The sequence below is a fragment of the Rhinolophus ferrumequinum genome, chromosome 6 (genome assembly GCF_004115265.2).
Source record: "Rhinolophus ferrumequinum isolate MPI-CBG mRhiFer1 chromosome 6, mRhiFer1_v1.p, whole genome shotgun sequence".
Taxonomy (NCBI): domain Eukaryota; kingdom Metazoa; phylum Chordata; class Mammalia; order Chiroptera; family Rhinolophidae; genus Rhinolophus; species Rhinolophus ferrumequinum.
In genome coordinates, this window is record NC_046289.1 from 58831360 (window position 1) to 58853777 (window position 22418).

At 35.5% G+C, this 22418-nt stretch overlaps 2 protein-coding genes across 5 annotated transcripts in view; both read right to left on the reverse strand.

The window, feature by feature from the left end:
- SLC12A1 (solute carrier family 12 member 1) overlaps positions 1 to 3476 on the reverse strand; it is an 84003-nt gene extending 80527 nt beyond the window's left edge. Inside the window, exon 1 of one of the 2 annotated variants that reach the window (XM_033108421.1) lies at positions 3049 to 3476. In XM_033108421.1, the coding sequence (XP_032964312.1) occupies positions 3049 to 3468 (420 nt within the window). In that variant the 5' untranslated portion in view covers positions 3469 to 3476. The remainder of the gene's footprint in view (positions 1 to 3048) is intronic. The other variant, XM_033108422.1, reaches the window with a different exon arrangement.
- Positions 3477 to 10703: 7227 nt separating this feature from the next.
- On the reverse strand, positions 10704 to 21504 carry CTXN2 (cortexin 2). 3 transcript variants are annotated; one of them, XM_033108935.1, is made up of 2 exons: positions 20854 to 21504; positions 10704 to 11137 (listed from the first exon to the last, which is right to left on the reverse strand). In XM_033108935.1, the coding sequence occupies exon 2, from the start codon at positions 11078 to 11080 to the stop codon at positions 10835 to 10837; it is 246 nt and encodes an 81-aa protein (XP_032964826.1). In that variant the 5' UTR covers positions 11081 to 11137; positions 20854 to 21504; the 3' UTR covers positions 10704 to 10834. The 3 variants fall into 3 exon arrangements, with proteins under 3 accessions (XP_032964826.1, XP_032964827.1, XP_032964828.1); XM_033108936.1 differs by lacking the exon at positions 20854 to 21504 and adding an exon at positions 20694 to 20845; XM_033108937.1 differs by lacking the exon at positions 20854 to 21504 and adding an exon at positions 20246 to 20324.
- Between the last annotated feature and the right edge of the window lie 914 nt (positions 21505 to 22418).

Genomic DNA, 22418 nt, shown 5'->3' on the forward strand with positions numbered 1-22418 from the left:
TGTTTTCCCTATTAGGACAAACTTGTCATGTAATTTGTTTTTTTCTGATTTGGAAGTTATAACCACAATTTGCACAAATTCCAACTAGTTTCTGACTAAATATGTCCTGCCATTTAGTATGAATGTACCATTCCTATATGGCTTTGATTTTTTACAGTCAAAACAAATTCTAGTAGTTAATAAAATCTTAGAACTGTTTCCATATTGAGCCAAAATCTAAAAAAAAAAAGACTTCAAAATAGTTGTTAAAGATATTCTGATTAATGTGTAAAAATGATTAAGGATTGGATTAAATCAGTAATAATGAAAATGAATCTCAATATTTGGATTTAAAAAAATCTGTTCTCTAGAACTATATAGTTTGTTGTCTTAATAAAGCTTAGTTGTCAGGTAAGTAAGCTTTATATAATGTAAATAGTGTGCTTAGTAAGTACTTTAAAAATTTCTTTTTTTAAATTTTCAATTGCAGTTGACATTCAATATTGTTTTATATTAGTTTCAGGTGTACAGAATAGTGGTTAGACATTTACATAGTTTACATAGTGATCCCCCGTGATTATTCTAGTACGCATCTGGCCCTATTTATAGTTATTACAATATTATTGACTATATTCCCTATGCTGTACTTTATATCCCTTTGCTATGTGGCTTTTTTAAAGCAATATAATCATGGATTCAAAAAAGATCGCCAAACTTGTGCTATGTCAATTACTTTCCACTGTAAAGGAAGAAAGAGATGAATTGAAGAAGGCCTTGACTGTCAATGTGTGAAGTCAAAGGATAGCACAGGAGCAGGACATATGGAGAGGCAGTCATGCCCCTACAAGTTGAGCAACACTAGAGTGGTCCTGGCTATGGGAATGCGCCATTTGTAGGTTCTGTGATTGTATCTGCTCCCAGTTTGGCTATGCAGATACTTCTGAATGATTTAATCAAGACGAATAACCCTAGATAAGTCAGGGTCAAGTTCATAAAAAGAGTTTACTTATTACTATGCTCATTCAGAATTATGCAGGGAATTGAACCCAAACCTAATTTTTAATTTATTTAATTTGCCATTCCTTTGTATATGAGAAAAAAAAGTGCTTTAAGTCCACGTTATGTCCTTAGTCTCATTTTATCCTTTGAAAACAATACCATATCGCAAACAGCTATCAAATCTGTCAAATGCAGCTAATGCATTCTAGCTTTGTGTCCATTTAGATGACTTTCTAACAGTGTTCCCCCAGAGTTTTTTTCCCCTTATATAATGATTTACATGTTATTGCTTTAGAAATTATAAATAAGCTACTCTTCTCTCTCTCCTGAATATCAATCCTAAGAACAATGTGAGTTTACTCCATTTCCTTTCTAATGGAGTTAAAATTTTCTTTTGTTGTAAGTTGGGGAAGAGGGTGAATGAGAATATTTAAATTTTGATCACAATTTTATGAAGGATGCAGCTTTAAAAATTATCATGTGTAAAGAGGTAGAGTATGGTGGAATAGAATTTCAGGTCTTTTTTTTTTTTTGGAAAGGAATTTGCTTTATTTTACTTCTTCAGAATGAATTAAAATCTCTTTATAATACCTTCAATTTCTCTTTCTTCCCCTCCCACATCTTAGAAGTTCCCTGTGCCCTCTTCTCTCAGCCTTCTTTTCATCTTCCTTTTTTCTCTTCTCCTTTCCTTTTCCCTTAAATAGAAAAGTGATACCTCAGTCTGATTTCGGGAGCTTCAAATTGGCCTTCTTCTTAAAAATATTCACGGGGGCTGTCATTTTGTCTGACACTGACACATTGCTAACTTCTCTTGGTGAAAGCATCAAACAGCCCAGACAAAATCTAAATCTTGTTTCCACAAAGAAACCAGCGCTGTAGCAGAGTGTTGCCATACAGTACACAGGACAAGTAAGGTTTGGTGGGGAGAAGGAATAACAGTACAGACTTCAGAGCATGGGCTACTCCTCAGGAAGCCACTCAGTCTCTGGCGGTAGGACCCAGAGTCAGGGACCCTGAACAGCCAAGGAGAACAAGTTGTGGAGATGGGCTTCCTTGTAGAAAGAAGGATGATCAGAAACTAAAGGGAGATTTTCACCTTCATTAGCATCTCTCACGAGTGCAGTAGTCCTAGAATCCCTGGAGTGGGTAACCATTTGTATTAAATGGTTACCCAAAAACAATTGTTGAATGAATGAATGAATATCAAAGAAATTATTTCCATCATTTTTTTTTCCTTATTTTAAGACTTGGGCAAGAGTAAATTACATGTGGATATGTGACAGCTAATTATTCTTCTTAGCAAGTAATTATATGCATAAAGAATGATATTCATTCCTAACTGTGTTCCAGAACAGGAAGATAAAGTGCATCAACATATTTTAGAGCAAGCTATGGAAGAGGAAATCTACTAAGCTTATAAATGATTTGCTACAAGATTAGAAAAAGTGCTGCCTCATGTTTCTGGCTGATTTGGGAACTTTGGCTATATTCCTTAAATAATAAAAAGTTTAGCCACATCTGCTGCTTCTGTACTTAAATTTAATTTAGTTACTTTTATATACTTAAGTGCACTCAGGATCCTGAGGCAAAACTTCGAAGAAGAAAGGGATAAAGTGCTGAATCTTATAAAACTCTGCTGTCTCTTTAAAGAATATAAAAATACCCATGTGCACTAAAGGCTGTCACCACAGTATTGACTACAGCAAGCATCAGGGATTTTTTTTTTTTTTCCACAACTGTTGTAGAGGGGTTAATATTAAGGTGAACTAGCTTAGTATTCAGTTTGGCATGTTGAACCAAATGTGAATTGAATAGACAACAATTATAAACAAGATACAACATATTGCCTAACTTTCAGATTCAATTTGCTAGGTCTCTGTCCTCAGTAAACATTTGTGAAACACTTTTGTGTATTTTCTGTTTATTGGGAACTAGGCACATTCATGTGAGTAAGATGGATAGTTTGGAGTAGACCCACCACTGGAAGCCTTTACATTTCTAGTGTTATTAAAGAGCAGGAGATCACCTGAGTGAAGAAGGGAGGATACCTGCTGGTGCCCTTAAGCTTACCTTTGCAAGTTGCTCGTGAATCTCAAGCAGGCTGGGTCGGTTGATCTTGGGCCCACTGACGCTGCCGGTGTTGCGATAGTACTCGATTTTCGGAACAGCATCCATGGTGTTGTGGCCAAAGGTTTGTAGGTAGTATGTGTTTGTGTGAGAATCATAAGCATGAAAACTGGCATCTGTTTTAGCAGTTTCTCCATTTTGGAGGAAATTGTCATAGCAGTCCTGTTTCCCAGGCCTAAAGCTGACTCTGAATCTGTTCTGAGCTTCATCCCCAAAAGAAGTTTCCTCATAATGTGGAGGGTCGGTGTTGTTAGCCGCTGCTGCACTGCTCTCATGGCTCTCGGGTATGACATTAACTTGAAAGCGATTGGTATTACTGGGCACTGAATCCAGAAATACGTTGGAAGAGTTGTTCAGTGACATCTTCCAAACTGGATTTTTTTTTTGGACTAAACTATCTACTTTATGGTTGTTTTTTAAAAAAATCTATATATTTCCTCCTCAAAATAAACACTAAAGTATTTTAATTAGTGAGTTTCTGGCTTTTGTTCTAGAAGAATTCAATAAGCAGATTCTTGATGTATTGTCTCCTATACAATCTTCACATTGTTCTTCAAAGCTGTCATTGAAAAAGAAAATTAAACTTGTTCCAAGGAATATAAATATATTTAAGTAGGAGTGGGGGTATGAAGAAACAGTTTTCTTTCACAAGACATGCAGTTTTAAATTCATTTCATTAAAAATTACCTGTCCAGGCATCTTAATCACCTGAGCAATTAAATCCCATAATAAATAACTGGGGACTTGCTTCAGCAAACAGAATCTCCAATGGAGTCATTAAAATGTTACCTGTGTTTGTAATATTTGCTTGGACTTTGTGCAATTGGATTAAATATGACTTTAGAAAAGATGTAACTACCAATTTAGTACAGTAGAAGCTGATGAGAATATTCTTAGCCAGAAACACAGCTCATTCACAATACTCAATATTGAAGCTGTGAAGTATTTTATTATATATATATATATATATATATATATATATATGATTTTAAAATATTTTTAAAACTTCTAGAAATTTATATTCTTGTTAGTTTATAAAAATACGTTCTGTCAAGATGATGTTTCTGTAAATACTCGGTTATTTTGCTAGCCTTCAAAATGTTTGATATGCTCATAAATTTGTTTTACAAATGCTGTTATAAAACCTTTAAAATAACATACGAGTATTCAGGGTAAGGAAATAAATCACGGTCCTTAATAAAGTAGTGTGCTAGATTTATGTAAAATAATCATGCTCTTCTGATTCTCTTTAGTGAAACATTCTCAGTCTTATCGAGAAGTTTATATTTGACTGCCAGATAAACAGACCATATGATTAATTTCATAATCCATGGTATAACCCATCTTAGAACATTTTCCCATTAGAATAATATCTCTTCATTCATACCTTAAAATTTGGCTTTTCAAAGAAAGTTCTGGAAAGATAGATAAATACAAACAGAAAGCTGCCTCTCTCTTGACATTATTAAAGTTATTTCTTTGAATTAAAAAAGAAATCTCAACTTCAATTCTCAAATAACCTTTCCTGGGGAAATTGTAAGTGAATCTGTTATCTCTTTAGTTTTTATAGAACATCCCACTTCTCTTCATAGTTCTTGATATCTTTGCCTTTCCTCTACTCCTTAGAATCTACTTTATGACATAATATTAAGTGTAATTTTTTTACCTTGTCCAGAAATGTTTACCTTATCAACCAGGAACCTTCTTCTCAGGAAGTGTAACCTGCTTCAGCATCACCCAGGCATATATGGGGCACTTAGTTTTCCCCCTTGGAACCTTAGGCTTCTTCCTATTGGTTAGAGTCTTCCTTGAAAGAGATGACTGAGCAATGATTGGCCTGGAATAATACTGTAAGTCCTGCCCAGTCATTAGCCCTGAGGAACCTTAAGTACTACATCAACAAGTAACTAGTAGTAAACCATTAATCCTTTTAGACAGGAAGTAAAATAAAGTTTCTTTAATTCATAAGGGGAGTTATATTATTCAACAGCAATCACCTAAGAAAATATGAGCAGTACTTCAGTTGTTTGGAACTGAATAAATCAAATCCCGTCATCGTAGTTCACATGATTCCTAATGACCTCCTATTGTTCAGCACATGTAGCAAAATACTGTTCTCCTGGGATAGTTTCTATACTTTATAACTAGAAAATGGTGTTTGAGATTATTTTATCTTTGTACATCTCACTTTGGCTCTTCTTTGCATGGGAAGTAAGCAGATTGAGAGTAGAATCCATGATTTATGGAAAATATTTCTACCTAGTGGGAAAACACTTTCAAGAAGAAATCAAACTGTGGGTAAGTTTCCCAGTGGCACTGCTAAATGACCTCTTTGTCTCCCTGTGGCAAAGCATTTCTATCAAACCCGGTTTTTGAGTTTTACTGTGGGAAATGTTTTGCTCAACTCTGTGAGGTGGTGATTATTAAGACAGCACAAACAATCTCTCCTTGCGGGTCCTGTTATGGTTTTCAATTGGTATGACTGAATGAATCCTCCTAGTGTTCTATGCGAAACTATCCAAGTGAGTTCCAGTGGCCTGGGCAGCATGTTTGTGGTATGATACAGTGGTTAAGAGCAAGTCTCTAGAGTCAGAATGCTCAATTCCCATCCTAGTCCTGCCACTTTCTAACTGTGTGATCTCTGGCAAATGACGCAGTCTCTCTGCCATATTTTTCTCATCTGTAAAATACAGTTGTGGATAATAATGGTACCTACCTTGTTGTAGAATTATTGTGAGGATAAAATGAGTCAATTTGTGTAGAGGGTTTGGAAAAAGCACCTGTTTATACTTAGTTTATGCTTAGCACTCGCTTTTACTATTTTAGCAATATTTACAATTGGTGACTTTTATTTAGTCACATCGAAGATTCGGGGGTGCATCATTAGAGCCTGGAATAGGTACTATACCTTTTAAAATAGAGGGAAAGGTAGGTTGGTGAACAGATTCAAGATTGTAGAAAGTGGTCTGGAGGTACTTAAGTAAAACTCCTTAGATGCTCTTTGTCAGGTGTCATGTTAATCAGTCAGGCTAATGCCGTGTTTCCCCGAAAATCAGACCTAGCTGGACCATCAGCTCTAATGCGTCTTTTGGAACAAACATTAATATAAGACCCGGTCTTATTTTATTATAATGTAAGACCGGGTATGATATGATATGATACCGGGTCTAATCTAATCTAATCTAATCTAATCTAATCTAATCTAATCTAAATACCCAGTATAATATATAATATAATATAATATAATATAATATAATACGGGGTCTTAAATTAATTTTTGCTATAAAAGATGCATTAGAGCTGATGGTCCGGCTAGGTCTTATTTTCAGGGAAACATGGTGTCATGAGGCTGTATCAGATATAGAGACAGAATCACAAGTACGCAACTATAATTCCTTCTGCTCTTAAATATCGAGAGCATTTATCTGTTCTTTCTACAAAGGGTTCTGACTCCCCATGTAGAAGGTAGTCAGGCATAGGAATTAGACACATTTCAGATTCAGCCTGGTGGGGCTGGTTATTTAAATCAGCTGAGATGAGGCTGAGACCCAAAACAAGTCCTATTCACTGGCCCTGGACAGGAGCTGTGGACTGGCTTGTGATTACTTCTGCCACCTCCAGTCTCCCTTCCCTTCAACACTGGCCAGCTTTCGGGAGCCTGCCCATTTCTTTCTTTTCTTTCTTTCTTTCTTTCTTTCTTTCTTTCTTTCTTTCTTTCTTTCTTTCTTTCTTTCTTTCTTTCTTTCTTCTTTCTTTCTTTCTTTCTTTCTTTCTTTCTTTCTTTCTTTCTTTCTTCTTTCTTTCTCTTTCTTTCTTTCTTTCTCTTTCTTTCTTTCTTTCTTTCTTTCTTTCTTTCTTTCTTTCTTTCTTTCTTTCTTTCTTTCTTTCTTTCTTTCTTTTAAAAACAATTTTGTTGGGGGGGGGGGGTTGAAAATGAACATGTTTTATATCCTCTGTCCCTGGTAGGCAGGCTTTTAGTTGTTGTTTGTTTTTGCTTTTGCATTTTCATTGTATTAATAATAAAATACACTTAACATAAAATTTACTACTCTAACTGTTTTTAGGTATACAGTTCAGTGACATTAAATACTTCACATTGTTTTGCAGTCATCCCTGCCATCCATCCCCATAACTCTTTTTATCCTGAAAACAAACTCTGTAACTATTAAACAATAACTCTCCATTCTTCCCTTCCCCATCTTTGGCAATCACCATTATACTTTCTGTGTTTATGATTTTTGACTACTCTAAGTACCTTATGTAAATGGAATCGTACAGTATTTTCCTTTTTGTGACTGGCTTATTTCACTTTGCATAATGTCCCTAAGTTCATCCATGTTTTCTCATATAGCAGAATTTCCTTCCTTTTTAAGACTGAATAATAAATATTCGATTGTATCTATATACCACTATTACTTATCCATTCATCCATCAATGGACACTGGGGTTGCTTCCACATTTTAGCTATTATGAATAATGCTGCTAAGAACATGGGTGTACAAATATCTTTTTGAGACCCTGTTTAAATTCTTTGGGTTGTATACCAGGAGTGGACAAACTGATGGTTGCAAGAGAGGAAGGGTGTGGGGGGATGGGTGAAAAAAGGTGTAGGGGAATAAGAAGTACAAACTTTCAGTTATAAAATAAATAAATCATAGGGATGTAATGTATAGCACAGGGAATATAGTCAATAATGTCATAATAACTTTGTATGGTGACAGATAGTTACTAGAGATATTGTGGTAATAACATTGTATGGTATATAAATGTAGAATCACTATTCCTGAAACTAATATAATATTGCATACAATTCTACTTTAATAAAAACATAGAATTACCACATGATCTACCTATTTATTTCCTAACTTTTTTACTCTACCAATGACTGTGAATGCCCTTTGATAATGGTCAATTTCTTTTTTTCTTACTGACTGACTGCTTGACTAGAGTGTAGAGTGAATTAGTTTTAGTCTTGGTCTTACATCAAGCAGACCTTTTTATTCTAAGCCTTTTATCTCTAACTGAAGTGAAAGTCTTGTTCTCTACTTATGGGATTCAGACATCCTGGAGCAGATGGAAGATGGTTTGGGGGATATGGATGAAATTACACCATCCATAAAGCCAACCTTGAAAGGTAAACCCAATTTAGGTATTTCAGACAGGTGGGTAAGGTAACATGAGGAAACTGTCTGGAGGTATGCTCCTCTATCTTTCCTCTTGTTCTCCCTGACACAGTTCTTGTGAAGGGGCAGCTAGGGGAGGATCTGGCTATGACATTGGACGTCTGTCCTTAGAAGGCTTCGCATTTCAGGAAGTCTTTATGTTGTATCCATACATTAATTAGCCTTTTTATATCTTTCATATTGTTTCTTGCTCTGAAAATACAGATACTGACCACTCTTTCTCCTCCTTTCCCTGCTATAAGGCATGAATGAATGCCATGGTTGAAGGCACTTTTGGTTAAAAGAATTCCTCTTTAGAGGGATTTAAATAACATTACAGTGAAGTTGATGATGTCTGAAAAAGCTTGTGGATGTTGAACTTTCTGAAATAATGTTCATACTTCATAAAGTTTTCTTGTCTTTTGGTTTTCGGGCCTTTTTTCTTTTTGAAATAAAGATCTGGCTTTGTTATGGTCTAGAGACCAAAATGGAGCATCTTGGTGGGTGTCTTCCCTGGGAGACAAATGGAACATATGTCTTGGACATATGTCTTAGTGAGTACTTGACAAGCCTGGATCACAAAGGAGATGCCTAGTGTCCTGGCATATGCAAATTTCAGTGTGTCCAACTGACATGGTTCAATGAGGTGTTCTTGGGCCAAATTACTAACTGGCTACCAGATGTCTCAGGCCAACCCTCCTGTACCTACTGGGGTTCAAAGAGCTTTGGTGACATGTGGATTTGTTCCAGAAGATCCATAGCCAACACAGATGTGTTCTAAATCTACTAGGAGATAGGAAGTACCAGGGCATCTCACTGAGACAGCTGGTTTTGGAGTACCATAGACCTGAGCAATAACTGTGTTTGTAAGATATGTAGAAGTGTTGAGGGCAGTGTCGGAGTACAGCAGAGTGTTTACAAACAAGGACTCTGACATTAGATTGCCCAAGTTCAATTTCTAACACAACCACTCTCAAGCTTGGTGACTTTGGGAAGTTAGTTAGTCTCTGTCAACTTCAGTTCCTCATCTACAAAATGTAGATAATAAAATGGCAATAGTAATACCAAACTCAAGGGTTGATAAGGGTAGCAAATCACACAATAAGTGGGAAGCACCTAATTTAGTGTTAACTCTCAATATATGTATATTAGCTATTCTTTTTTGGTATGTTCAGCAGTTCTGTGTTCTCAAGTGACACAAATTTTTTTGTATTTATTTATCTCCTGCTATTCCTACATTCAGTGATCATAGAGAGTCAGAATTTTGTAGCTGGAAAGGATTTTAAAATTATAAAACTCTATCTTTTTACTTATCAAATGAAGAGAATGAAGACTAGAGAGGGTGAACAATTGACACTAAATCATTGTTTCTTAAGGTTTGAGAACCTCTGTTACTATTACCAGTGAGGATTATAAGTAATGGTAACAAGGTATGTTTAAATTGGGTTCAAATGCTCTTCCATTCATTGTAAGTCACTTGGTCCTCTCAATATTCCTGCAAGATATGCAGAATGGATTTCTTTATCCTTGTTTTGCAGATGTGGAAAATAAGTTCCCCCTTAGGTAACTTTAGGTCCTAAAGCTTCTTCTTGGCTGGATCAACATTAGAAATCAAATCTCTGAGTTTGGCTTCCTAAACTAAAAATGTTTTCATAACATCTTAAGTCCTCATTCATCTCAGATCTCTGGGTTTCCAGGAATGTTTGTAGAGTTCATAGGAAACTAGGATTGAAAGGGACATTAAAAATCCTCTAGTTAGCTTCCTCACTGAAGTCCACAGAGATTAGATGACTTAACCAAGTCTGCATAGCTCTAATCAGGGCAGGGTGGGACTGGACGTCTTATTTCTGGAAAAATGCTCTTTCCACTAGGTCATGCTGGAAACTCCCTTTTTGTACTGTTTATAAAAGGGGAGAAGGAGAAAATATCAGTATGAAGCAAATCTGGTTTGGATCCCATGCTAGGGGCTTTTATTGCAAGAGAGTCTAGAAGAATAACTAGAGGGTCAGAGCATTGTGAGATTTGGGGGCCTTTAGGGCCTGCGACTCCTTTCAGGATTTGTGTATTAGTTTTGTGAGATTTTTTTCACCCATATTCATTTTTGACCAATGGCTATGATTAGGAAAATCATATTTGATTTATTCTTTGGACTGAGGGTGCCTTATATTTAAGATACCTGGTCTTTAACACTGGGGGGCTGAAGTCAGGAATGTGGAGAGGGTGTCTAGGCATTGCCGAAGGGCAGAAGCAGGAAGCCTCTAGCACAGTTCATTAGCACAAAAGGAAACAGAGATTTAAGGCAGATGTATGAGATAAGAATAAAGATGGTACATATGGTTGGAGTGATCTTCTGCTGTATTCATTGGGAACCTCAATACGGAAGACAGAGGAAAGTGAGGAAACCCAATAATCGTTTATCATTTACACCATGGTGGATAAATTAACCACACACATTTATTGAATTCAGTGAATGAAATGAGCCTCTCTCCAGCACGCTCAAGGTAATTACAGTTGTATCCACCGTGAGTCCCGATAGCATAATGCTAAAATCCATAAAGCTGGTGCTGTCATGCAAGTGCATATTCAAATGTCCCTTTATCAAACTCTTCAACTTCATCTTCCCATGTAGAGGAAGGCATGCTACTGTACGGGTCTAACAGGATTTTGAAGCATCTGATAATCAGAAGTCCCAAGAAAATACACAAAATCCCAACAAAAGCAAAGCCAGTTTTTTGCTCCAGAGTCAATGAGAAAGCTGATACTTCGTTGACACTCATCTTAGCTGAAGAGTTGCCACAATAGGTACTACTCATTATTCACTGTCACATCCTGGTGGCTCTTCAGAATTCCAGCTGCAGTCACCTCTTGGCCTAGATACAAAATTGGAATCAGTTTAGTTTTATCCATTTGTGGTATTGGGCAGGTACTTGTTCTATAAAATCTGGCATTTTTCAAACCTTCTTGACTAAACTCACAAAAGATGTTAGAAAACATCAGATATGAATCAGGTTCAAATTAGCATTGGAGATGCTACTTCTATTGTAGAAATTACAGAATTGCCTTTGTGAACACATAAAACAGTACTTACATAACACTAAATATAAAATCAAGTGTGAAGGTAAATATTCAAATAATTAATCCGAGAAGTTTTTAATTAAAAGTATTTCAAAGTGGTTAGGCCAGAGCTTTTTTGACCTGAATTGTGATCTAATTTTGCCATGTGTAGATAATACCACAAGTAAGCACAAGATGTGAGCTCGTCAAATTCTCTAAAGTCCATGTTTCAAGCTCTATCTCTGGTGCCATTTTGTCTGATACAGATTCTGATCCCTTTAATGTCTTCTCTCTTTTTCATCCCTTAACTTTTAGAATTATTTTCTTTTCTACTACTACTCCAAACACTAAATTGTGATTTCTTTAAAAGACAAATTGTGTTTTTAAATTTTTGTTTGTAAGTGCAGTACCCAACATAGCATCTTGCAAGTAACAAGCCACTGTGGACCATTAGCCATCTCTCCATCATCTCCATTAGCTTTCAGAACACCCTAAATAAACATAAAATCTAAGTTAAACAGTGTGTCTTCTATGAAAATTCAGCTTCTAGGCCAGCTCCTCAGTCCTCTTCCCATCAGATTCCCACATCTAAGTTCCTCCTACACTAAGATTCTAAAACTAGAACAAAAGTGTTGGAAAAGAGTGTGTTGAAACAAACAAACAAACAAAAAATCCCATTTGATGTCTTAATGTTAATTAAAATTAAAATCAGTCAATTAAATCAGTGGTTACTAACCCACATCCACCCTTCTTGAGAGAACTGTCATCAAATATCTTGCCATCCAATAACTGAGAATGATAGATTGTTAGTGCTTTCATTTTTGTTTGTTGTCATTTTGTTTCATTTAGGTTTTTTTTTTGTGTGTGTTTGGTTATTGCTTCTTCTAATAATTTTTAAGAACTATGTTTATTAAAATGACTGGCCCTTCAGTATTTTTTTTTTTTTTAGAATGGGAGGTAAGGAGTAGAGAAAGGGAGTAATTAATAAGAACAAGCCTGTAGCTTCTAAAATTATTTACCAACTAACACACCAGTTAATATCAAGCAATATGTTATCTTATAGTGGCTAGGAATACAAAGAGGCTTAATCTTCAAACCTTAAGTGTCAGAAATATTGAGTACATTCTGGGCTTTGCTGGTTATTTGATTTTTTTATTTAATAAAAGAAAAAATATTGTTTCAAACATCTCTGTTGAATTTCTTTCCACAAAATCATTTTTTCTGCCCTAATAGTCAATATACTTTATTTTTTAAAATTTAGGATCACTTAAGTGGCTCAGAGTGATTTTTCTGAAGATAGAATTCTTGTTGTACAACTTTTATTTTTTTCAAGTTTATTGGGGAGACAATTGTTACTAAAGTTGCATAGATTTCAGGGTACAATTCTGTAATACATCATCTATATATATCACATTGTGTGTTCACCACCTAGACTCAGTTCTCTTTTCATCACCATATATCCGATCCCATTTACCCTCACAGCTCTGTTGTCCAATTTATCCCATAGAAGGCATAGGAGACTGGACTGAATAGCTAATGATCTTGGGACTTAACTAGAACATTTTTTTAAACTAAACTTCTAATTTTATTGCTTTCATCAATTGAAAGTCTTTTGTTGCGATCCATACATTTTGTGGTTCCTTTGTTTAATGGGTGGAGAAACTGAAAAACATGATGTTTCCATTTGGTGATTACCAAACATTTGCCAAGTAACTGCCTGATTCAGCCAAGTAACTTGTTTGAATTATTTTTTTACTAGAACCATGACCTTGCTAGGCTACATATGCCATTAGGATATTTCAGGGGATATGTGCGTAAGAGGAAGCAATAAGAGTGGTTTACTGGTAGACACTGGTGTGCCCAGCAGACTCTCTTCAATGAAGGACTTGTTGCCCAGCATCTGGGAATGCTGCCAGCAGATAGTCTTCAACTGTGAGCCCCTTACACAGATTGCCCGGATAGCAAAGAGCTGCCTCACCAAGGTCAGGCCACTTCCTAGGGCAGACCATTTTCAATGACTGGTTGATATGACAGTAAAAAAAACCTGGCTATCTTGACCCAAAGGGGCACAACTCTGAAGGACCATTCTGGGTCTAGAGTTCTATCTGGTGTAAACCAAGGCTGTCATTGGTTCCAAATCACAGCTCAATTTCTGCCTACTCCTGCTAAATACCCCTCTCTTCCACAGAGATTGAGCTCAAGGGCACTACTTACTAAACATCCTGCACACTAAACTCTGTCTCGGAGTCTGGTTAAATGATGACAAAAGTTAAAACATCTGGGCAGCTTAAATAATCTGTACATTTTAAAGCTAGTTCATTTTACCATCATGTAGAAATAGCCTAAATTAAGTATAGTTAAGATGTTAGCTAAATTTATTTATGTGTTTTTAAAATCATAATGTAAGCAAAAATACAGGCTGATAGCTAATCATTAGAAGAGTTAAGCATTGTTAAGTTGGCTCTCAGCCAGTGATTAATCCTCTAGATTCTGTTATTCTTATTAAAATCCACCAACCAACCAAATAAAAATAAGAGGTGTTTTCTAGCTGTAGCAATAGCACACTCATTTGTTACTATTAAGTCAAAACAAGGTAACTTCCTCGTTAGAAATACAAAATCCTTTATATTTTATATTATAATTTGTTTAACATATACCAGATAATGCTTTGTTTTTAGTGTCTTAGACAATCTGTGGACAGTTACTTATCATTTTTTATGGAAAAATAACTACTTCTTAAGTAGTGGCCACAATTCCTGGCACAATGTAGGTATTCAATAAATATTTGAATTGAATTAAACTAAATTTATTGAACAATGTAATTTTTGATGAATAAAGTTCTGGCTTTAAAAAGCCTAAGTCTTAAACACCCAGAACATAAAAATAACTTTCGTTAAAATATAGGGAACAAGAAAACTTTTATTCAATTTCAAAAAAACTGGCCTTGAGGATAAATATCAAAATTCACCAGCTCATTCAGAGTTCAGTATTTCTGTTTTTTTCTTTTTTTAAAATCAGATTGATTAATACAATATTCCCTGAAGGACTCACATAATTTGTAGCATTCAAAAGTAGAGAAAGCAGATCTTTTCTAAAAACTTTGTGAGTTGCCTTTTATTGTCTAAGGAAAGATATGTAGCCATCATAATATTTTGGTGTTGACTACCAGAAAGTATAGAGTTAAAATTTGTATTCAGTTGTAGTGACTTTGATTAGCTTAAGATGTCTGTTAAAATTATCCCTTCTTCCTCTGCCCCTGCCCTCTTTATTACTTTACTGCTGCTACACTTAGCTAAGAAGGGTAAGGTACTTCAAAGATACTTAATTAAGATCCTTCAAAGGATTTTGGAACCAGGTAGGGATACAAACAATGAATGGACGTACAGAGCCACTGCTCGTAAGTCATTCAAGTCAGCAATTTTTATTCTATCTTGGGAGAATAAATAGATGGTTGTTTCATGGCTTTAAACATAATTCACAAGGTCTCTTTGGCTCTCTATTGTTGGTATAAATATATTAGAAAAATGCAGTGTAACAGAGACTAATGCTGAAAAGTGACCAAAAACTTTAGGGATACTGTCAGGAATTCTAAAGAACTGAATGAGCTTAAGGTAATATATAATAATAAATATAGCAATAATATTTTAATTCATCATTGAACAAATATATATATATATATTGAGTATCTGCTATGTTTCAGTACTGTTCTTGATGCTATAGTGGTGAACTAGATAATAATGTATACCTTACATAATGAGTGTTATATCCTGGTGGTGGAGACACAAGTATATTTAAAATACTTGTCTATCTATCTGTGTATCTATCTGTCTATCTATCTATCTACCTATGCATGTTATTTCAAGTATTCATAAATGCTATGAGAGAAAGCAAAGCAAGTTAAGAGGAAAGAGAATAATGTTGGAAAAAGGGAACTTCTTTAATTAGAGGTCAGCAAAGGCCTCCCTAGCGAGACAACATTTAACCTGAAGCTTGAATGATGTCAAGAATGGAGCCATGACAGTATCTGGAGGAAGAGCATTGACATTTGAGAAAATAGCCATTGCAAAGGCTTTGAGGTGGGAGGATTTTATATAAAATATATTCAGATCAAGAAATTGACTAATGAATGATTAAAGTCCCTACTTGAACAAGATGGTGTAATGGTATCGGATGACAAAGTGGGCAGAACTACTTAATCTACTTCTGTATTTTTAACCAATGTGGAATGGTCTTTAGAAGTGACCAAAATATCAAACAATAAAAGACAAGAATGTAGTAGAATATTGTTTAGTCACAGATAAGTGAAAACTCTCAGGATAAGATGATTTATAACTTGCATCTGCAAAAACCTTTCAAAACCTTTGAGAAATTCTTGACTAGTATGAGAGTGCTGCCAAAAGTATGGATGTGGAAAAATGTCTCATTTTCAGAAAAAGTGATGGGAAATTGTGAAAATTGCATATTGGTAACTTGGAATTAATCTGTGTTACAAGTCCGTAGTTAATTATTTAACAGTTAATTTGCAGCATTTAAGAAGTCACTAAAAGTTAACATGAGTTTAATAAGATGTAATGCCAAATTTACTTCCTTTTTTGAAAATTTACTACTAACATGGGGAATCAGGAAAATAGCAAGGACATCGTTTAGTGATTTCAGCAATGCATTTAACAGTGTCCCATTATATGTTTTTTGGGAAGATGTATTTGGATAATAGCCTGGATAATAGTATTTTTATGTAGAGTCACAGTTCTCGAAAGTGTTCCCAATAAATATTGGTTCCTATAATCAGAGAGAGCTCTCCATTGTAGTACCACAAAGGTTTAATTCTATCTACATCCTCTTTAGTTTTTAAACATTGACTAGGCTGAAGAAAGACATTGAAGTTACAATTACTAAATTTGGCACAAAATTTGGCTGAAAACTATATGGTAGCTCACAGAGTCAAGATTCAAGACAATTCTGATGATTGGAATTCTGGATTGAAACCAGAACATAAAATTTAATAGAAACACTTCTAAAGTTCTGCATTTAAGTGAGAAGGAGTGAGGTGCTTCAACCCCAGATAGAGGAGAATTTACTTGGATGTTCATGTTAATATTGAAGTTTCAATTAATGAAAAGTCAATATGAGCCAAAGATGTGAAGTGTTTACTTCAAAAAGCAAATGTAATCTTAAATTGAATGGGGTCCAAATGATAGAAAATAATAACATTATTATTATTCATTGGTCAGTCTATATGGAAAGTGATACTATTCACTATACTTCCATGCAAAAATATTTATTCAGTTGCTAATATGTTCTAATAGACATGGACCTCTCTATTCAAAGAGGTTCCAGCTTGTAAGGGGGACGATCCATGTACAAACAAGAATAAAAAAGTGTAGGCTTCTACAAAGCCTTCTACAAAGGAAATAAGTCTGTATTTAACACATGCTGAGTACCAAACACTGCTTTGTATGTTATTTTATTTAATCTCTATAACAACAATACAGGGTAAATATTATCTTCAATGTCTTGATAAAAATTAGATTCAAAGAGGATAAACAAATTTAGAGGGAATAGAGATTTCACCCATTTAGGGATCAAGAAATTTTTTTTCTTCTTCTTTTTTTTTTTTTTTTGGTAAGAGATTGTATTTGAGCTGAGTTTTGACACACAGAGGATTGAGGTATGTGGAGAAGCAAACAGCATGACAATAAATATGAAGGCAGAAAAGTGCTGGATTTGTCCAGAGGATAGTGAGCAATTTGGCCCAAGCAAAGGAGAGTATAGGAAACAAAATATTGGAAAGGTAGGTTGAAGCCAAAATGTGAAATATCTTAACTGTCAGGATGAGTTTGAAATTTATTTGCTAAAAGCTTGAGTGGTTGTTGATGACACTGAATTAGACAGATTTCAGGGACGGAACATCGTAGAAAAGAAATGGTCCAGGTGAGAAGCAATGAGGGCCTGGACTAGGAGGTAAATGTATGGAAAAGGGAATGGGTTTGAAAAATATTTATAAAGATATGAGAGCTAGGATTTATCGACTGGTGGAATGGAGTGGGCCATGGATAGAGAGGCGTCAAAGATAATGCCGCTCTACTAAGGCTAGACAAGTGTAATAATAGCGCTTTCATTAACCATAATAGAGAAAGACAAGCAAAGTGTAAATTTAGAAAGTAAATGAAGAGTTTTGTTCTGAACTTAGTGAATTCATGGTGCTCATATCTGGCACATAGTAGACACTTTAACAGGCAGCCTTAAATAAATTAATCTAGATAATTTTGTCTAGCATAAATAGCTGGTGGGGAGAATACCTGAAGGTCATTTATTGTCAAATAAAGTTTGTGTAGAAGAATGCATCCAGGACAGAGAGAGTCCAATACATAGAAGCATCAAAACATCACAGATCAAAATTTAAGACGTGGAAAGAACGGCTGAGATTTGCCTAGGAAAGGGAAAATCGAGGAAGACAATATCTGCATTCAAATATTCGAAGTATTATCCTGTAGGAAGTCAGATCTACTTCTGGTTTGATTCAAAAGGCAACTGTGTTGTAATTCCCTTAAGGTTCTACTTGCAGGTACTTGAAACCACTGAAGATGGAAGAAGCCTAGCAATGAGCCTCATTGAATGTGTCTCTTACAAGGAGAAAATCAGATCTGATAGTGGAGTTGTATAAGGAGTAATTAGAGACATGAGTAAATCTAGTGGGAAGTTCACTAGGAACAAAGGAGGTTAGAGTTTCTAAAAGGTGTGGGTAAAGAGTGTCCAATTCTGCAGTGGTGATGGGAACGAAGAACTGAAACACAGTTGTGGGTTTTCCATTCCAAATTTTTTCATTATTTAATAAATTTCAGTTGAATGTCCAGGAAGGGCACTAAATTGAGAAGATTTAGGAATGATGGCTAAAGAGAAAATGGAGTCAGGTGGTAAAGGAAACTTGACAGAAAAGTTTTATTTGTATAAAAGTTAAAAGTGCAGAAGTTTAGATCATTAGACAAATTACTTTCAATAGCAAGGGCATGACTATATATGTATTCAGTTTTTTAAAGCAGAGCCGAGTAAATTCACTGGGAGTTCAAAGAACTATGAAATTTCCCATTTTTAACAAAAAATTTGGGTTGAGAAAGAACAGATGTTTTATTAACATCTGAAAAGGAAGAACTTAAACTTTTGTATTTATCTTAAAATTCTACCTTACACTAAAAATGAGAACAAAATACAGGTCAAGGAGAACAACTGAATGAGTAATAGTCAAGGTTGAAGAAAGTCTGGCCATTGCTGCATATTGTGTCTACACAAGCAAATAAGTTAAAAGTGAAGCAATTGCTTAACAATGTGTTCAGGAAACAAATGCTCTTGGAAATTTAAGCCATGTATGTAGCAGCTGAAATACCAGTATTTTCAGGCCTAAATTTTCAAAACATTAGCCCCAACATTCCATTTTACCTGCTCTGTGAAATTAACAACTTGTCTCATTTCATCACCAAGTCTAAAGTTTTTGAGAATATACTGCTACGTGTGCTGAACTTTGCACCTTTCCATTGATACAGAACATCATCTGATATAAAAGTAATGTTAATAACAAAATATTGTCAAGAATAAATAGGTCTTCAGTTACAACACTGATTTCTTCATAGTTAATAAGTACCCAAAATTACTCAACAACTGTGGACAAAAGATATATTTTCAGTTTCTCTAAACCCTGGAAGAGATGGAAAAGCAAAAAAAATCAGCAGATTCTTTCTGCACAACAGACATTTTAATGCCTACCTCAGAGGGAAAACATCATTTTAATATCCTGTTTACTGGGAAATAGAAAATGAAAGAAAAATGAGAGAAATTTAGACCATGAAGTTACAAAACCATGAATAAATAAACCCTTATGAGAAAAAAAATAGTTAAGAAGAAAGAAATAAATTTTCCAAAAAAGAGTGGAATGTAAAATTGTGTGGAAATGTTATTTTAAGCATGCTATACCAGAAAAGAAAAGGGGGGGATAAAATTATCAACATTGCACAGTTTAAATATCAGGGTCTATATGTATTATGGTTAAAATATTTAAGGACTATTGCAAATGATAAGATATTGCCTCAAGTCATATTATTGGAATAAATGTTTAGGTACTTTAGAAATGAGCAATTGCATTGAAAGCACCATCATCTCCTTCATGGAAACTGGGATTTCTATTAATAAGTCTAATAAGTCCTGACTAGTCATAAGATTGGACCAAGGGTATACCTATGGATACCCAAAGGCCCAAAGCTCACTGAATTGTTTTGTAGTTATTAGCCAATAAATAAAAATCTTTCTATGGTAAGTCTTACAAATCATACCGCAAAGATAAGAATAGTTTTATACCTTATATATAGTCTTTCATAAAATATGAATGTTGTGTGTGATGTTTGTTTCTTCTATGAAATAAGTTTACTGACTGGAGGTATAAAAATTCACTTTTCAGGAACATATAATTATTTAATTTACATGCAGCAATGTGCAGTTGCAGAACCAATATTGAAAAGTATGTGACTATTAAAAGAAAAAGAACCTCCTGTATTTTATTTTAATCAACAGGTTTTTTTTTCCTGTTTATTTATCTAGTAATGATATTCCAAACAGCAAATCTGAAATATTATAATGGAATATGGTGTTCTGGGTGAAAAGTATTTTGATATTGGTCATTAGATATAATAATCTCTAATGCTAATAATATGAACATTTATTATTTCATGAAATGAGACATAAGAAAACCCAAGCTGGAAAAAGAATGACTCCTCCCATACACACACATACACCCCCCACACCATATATCAAGGTTATTAAATCTCGTTAAAAGTAAAGAGGTAAAAGAAACATTACTGAGGCCACATCTGCACAGAGCTTATTAGTCGTTAAGAACAGAATGTGTTGGAATCAAAGGAAAACCTTAAATTACAAACCCAGATGTCTTCATCATGATGAAGTACATAAATTTCAGGCCTTCCCAGGTATCGGAAAACTTGGGATCTGCCAGAATCCAGCCCCCAACCTTGCAGATTTCAACCTTAAGGGAATTTCCTTCTTAAGAAAATCTTTGGATGACTCCTCAAGGGCTCTTGACATTCCTTCCTTTCAAGCACTGAAAACCTTGTCTGAAAATTCTCAAAATGTCTCACTAGAGAAACCTAGACTGTCATTGTCATTCTGCCTTGTTTGTCTCCAGTTCTCTTTGGACATATTAAACTGAAGAAGCATGGAAACATCCTACAAAACATTATGGGGGAAGCATCAACAAACTGACCCCCCACACACAACACATGATTTTTTTTTCCCTTTTCTTTTTGGCGGCGGCAGCAGCAGCTGTAGCAGAAACATTAGGGCTCTTTCTGCTTCAGAATTTGAACTCACCAGACCTGCCGGCTCCTTCCCCCCACCTCCTTTCCAGCTTCCTAGTTTCAGAAATACAAGAGGATGAGGACATGCTTCTCATCTGATGCTGCACTGGAACCCTGTCAGTTAATGCGGAGGGAACCGGGAGAAAGTTACTTCGCAGGCAGGATTGTCTCACCTTCCATGCTTGTTGCCATGGAGATTAAATCCAGAGAGTAGACCTAAGTGTTGGCAGGTTTGTCTGTGGTTGCTGATCGGTTCAATAATAATGTAAAAGGCATTTCCTGGGAACCTGCGTGGAGTCACAGGACCGTGGTTTGCGCTTTCCTGGCCTACGTGTGTAAATGTATCTGTCGGTGAGAGGCAGAGGACGTGGGCGCCAGCGAAGTACGTGTGTGCGAGCGAGTGTATTTGCAGGGAAATGTGCATGCATTTCTTCGATGTAGCAGTGTGTAAATATTTGCTCGCGCGCGCGTGTGTATGTAAGGGCGTTTGACTGTGTGTATGTGAGGCAGAGAAGAAATGGGAAGTGAGAGGGGGAAAAGAATCCGCCACTGCAGCAACAGGCTCTATCTGTTCTTTCGATCTGCTAAAAAGAAGAAAAAATAAATAAAAAAGATAGGCGCACATTTTCACTCATATCACATGCTGCAGATTAGCTATCGGAGTTCGTCTCCAATATCGCTTCCTAAGGCAGTGGGGGGTTAATTTATTGTTGAAATCCTTGTTTTCCTCTCCTAGCTGCATCAGTAGCTGTGCGGCGAGCATTTTGCTGTGCTCGGTGACCTCAGTCTCAGTCGAGGAGTAGAGACTAAATTCTTACGTCTTCCCTCTCCGATATGTGAAAGACTGGAGTGAAAGGTTTAACTGAAGACTGCATGCGGCATTTGGAATTATTTTCCCCTGCTGCACTTTTTCTCCCTTACGCAAACTCAACCGGTTCCCCTCCTCTTTGAGGATTAGGTGCCTCGGCGCTGTCCGTAGTGCTGAAATATTGCGCAGTAAGATCTAGCTTCTACTTGGGAGCTGGAAGACACCAGGTGAGGGACGCTCTGATAAAGACCGTTGTTGACTATACACAATCCAAGCCTAAACAGCATTGAAAGCAAAACAATACAAAAACAACATAAATATCTCCCCTCATTCTTACTTAGGGGTCTTGTTCTTTAAATTCAGTTATAATGTTCCAATTCTATTTATGTTTGGATACTATAATATATCCAGAACCCACAAGTTGTGAACACCTGTAGATGCCCTAAATACTTACTTATTGGTCTTATGAATCATTAAATTGTAAACAATTGCGGAAAATGTAAACACAGAATTGGGTCATCGTTCATGTAAAAAATAATGCTGAGAACACATAATATAAAGGTGTGGTATAGTTCAATAATAATAATTAACTCTATGGTCATTTGGAATATTTACTAACTTAGAAAATTTTTAAAAATGGGCAATATATAACTGGGAGTTCATAAAAGACTTTACAAAAAAGTTGAGATTTTTTTTTTTCCATTTAAAACTAGTTTTCATTTAAAACTAGCTAACTACGCACCAAGGGAAAAAGTAGAAGTTATCTTCTTCCAGTGACATGATCATAGCCACGGTTTTATTGACTTTTTAAAAGCTCACTAATGTCCATATTCTTTTTTGGTACTATGTGCTAGGGCAGAGCAGTGCTTCTTGAAATTTAATGTGCATATGAATGTCCTGGAGATCTTACTAAAATGCACATTCTTACTC

Coding starts and splice junctions, on each gene's coding strand:
- CTXN2 (XM_033108935.1), bottom strand. CDS start 11,080: ATGAGTAGTACCTATTGTGGCAACTCTTCAGCTAAGATGAGTGTCAAC.